This window comes from Bos indicus, chromosome 4 (assembly GCF_029378745.1).
Source record: "Bos indicus isolate NIAB-ARS_2022 breed Sahiwal x Tharparkar chromosome 4, NIAB-ARS_B.indTharparkar_mat_pri_1.0, whole genome shotgun sequence".
Taxonomy (NCBI): Eukaryota; Metazoa; Chordata; class Mammalia; order Artiodactyla; family Bovidae; genus Bos; species Bos indicus.
The window spans coordinates 107,715,142-107,716,392 of record NC_091763.1 but is presented as its reverse complement, the minus strand read 5'-3'; the positions used below and the strand labels follow the sequence as shown (position 1 = coordinate 107,716,392).

General features: G+C 45.4%; 1 protein-coding gene across 1 annotated transcript; it reads right to left on the bottom strand.

Moving 5' to 3' along the window:
• Positions 1-274: 274 nt before the first annotated feature.
• On the bottom strand, positions 275-1,251 carry LOC139182640 (olfactory receptor 2A14-like). Its single transcript, XM_070787394.1, has one exon. It carries the CDS (start codon positions 1,205-1,207, stop codon positions 275-277), a length of 933 nt encoding a protein of 310 aa, XP_070643495.1. The 5' UTR covers positions 1,208-1,251.

Sequence of the window (1,251 nt, the reverse complement as noted above, 5' to 3'; positions counted from 1 at the left end):
TTGTATCATAATTTAGTATCTTTTTATTACTTGATTGACTAATATTTTAAGATACTTGCACCTGTGTTAAAGAATAGGATTAGATTATAACTTTCTTATTTATGATGTTTACTTCAGGTTTGCTATCAATGACTAAATATGAGTATTTATTTTCTCAGTTTTTAAAAATGTTGAAGATAAAGAGTGCTAATTTGTTAAATTAATGGTTTCAAAAGAGCATTCAAAGGTCCAGAGTCATGAAGACAGGCTCACACAGGACACTCCAAACCATCCCTCACACTGACCTCTTCTTCCCTAGAATTTTTCTCAGGGCACCCTTCACCTCTGCATTCTTCAAACTGTAGATTAAGGGATTCAGCATAGGGTTGAAAAGGCTGTAAAACAATGACAGAATCTTCCTTTGTTCCTGAGAATGGCTGGATCTGGGGGTCATGTACAAGACGATGGCACTGCCAAAGAAAAGCCCGACCACACAGAGGTGGGAGGAGCAGGTGGAGAAGGCCTTCCTGCGGCCCTCAGTGGACTGGATCCTCAGGATGGCGGCCAGGATGCGCGCATAGGAGCCCAGCACCAGGCAGAGGGGCCCGACTAAAATGCAAACACAGGATGCAACGATGATAATTTGGTTCAGCCAAGTATCGGCACAAGCCAACTTGAGGACAGACAGGATTTCACAAAAGAAGTGGTTGATTTCATGAGGCCCACAGAAGGGCAGCTTCAGGATGAGAACTAAATGCACAAGATCCCAGAGAAAGCTAAATGCCCAGGAAGCGCTGGTCAGGACAGTGCATACTCTCCAGCTCATGATGAAAGTGTAATGGAGGGGGTGGCAGATGGCCACATACCTGTCATAGGACATCACCACCAAAATCAGGCACTCTGCAGCAGCAAAAGCCAGATACAAAAATGTCTGCATAATGCAAGGAACAAAGGAGATGGTTCTTTTCTGACTCACAAGATTTGCCAGCATCTTGGGGACATTGTTGGAGGCATAGGATATGTCGATGATGGCCAAGTGTGAGAGAAAGAAGTACATGGGGGTGTGCAGTCTTGAGTCTAAGCAGATAAGCCCCAGGATGACTCCATTCCCCAGAAGGGTGAGGGTGTAGAAGAGAGAGAAAAGTCCAAAGAGGAAAAACTCCAGTGCTGAATCGACCTGGAATCCCAGGAGGGTGACTTCTGTGATCCATGTCTGGTTGCCTCCCATGCTCCTGGCTAGAGACAGAGAAGCCCAAGGCTTCAATAGGACAG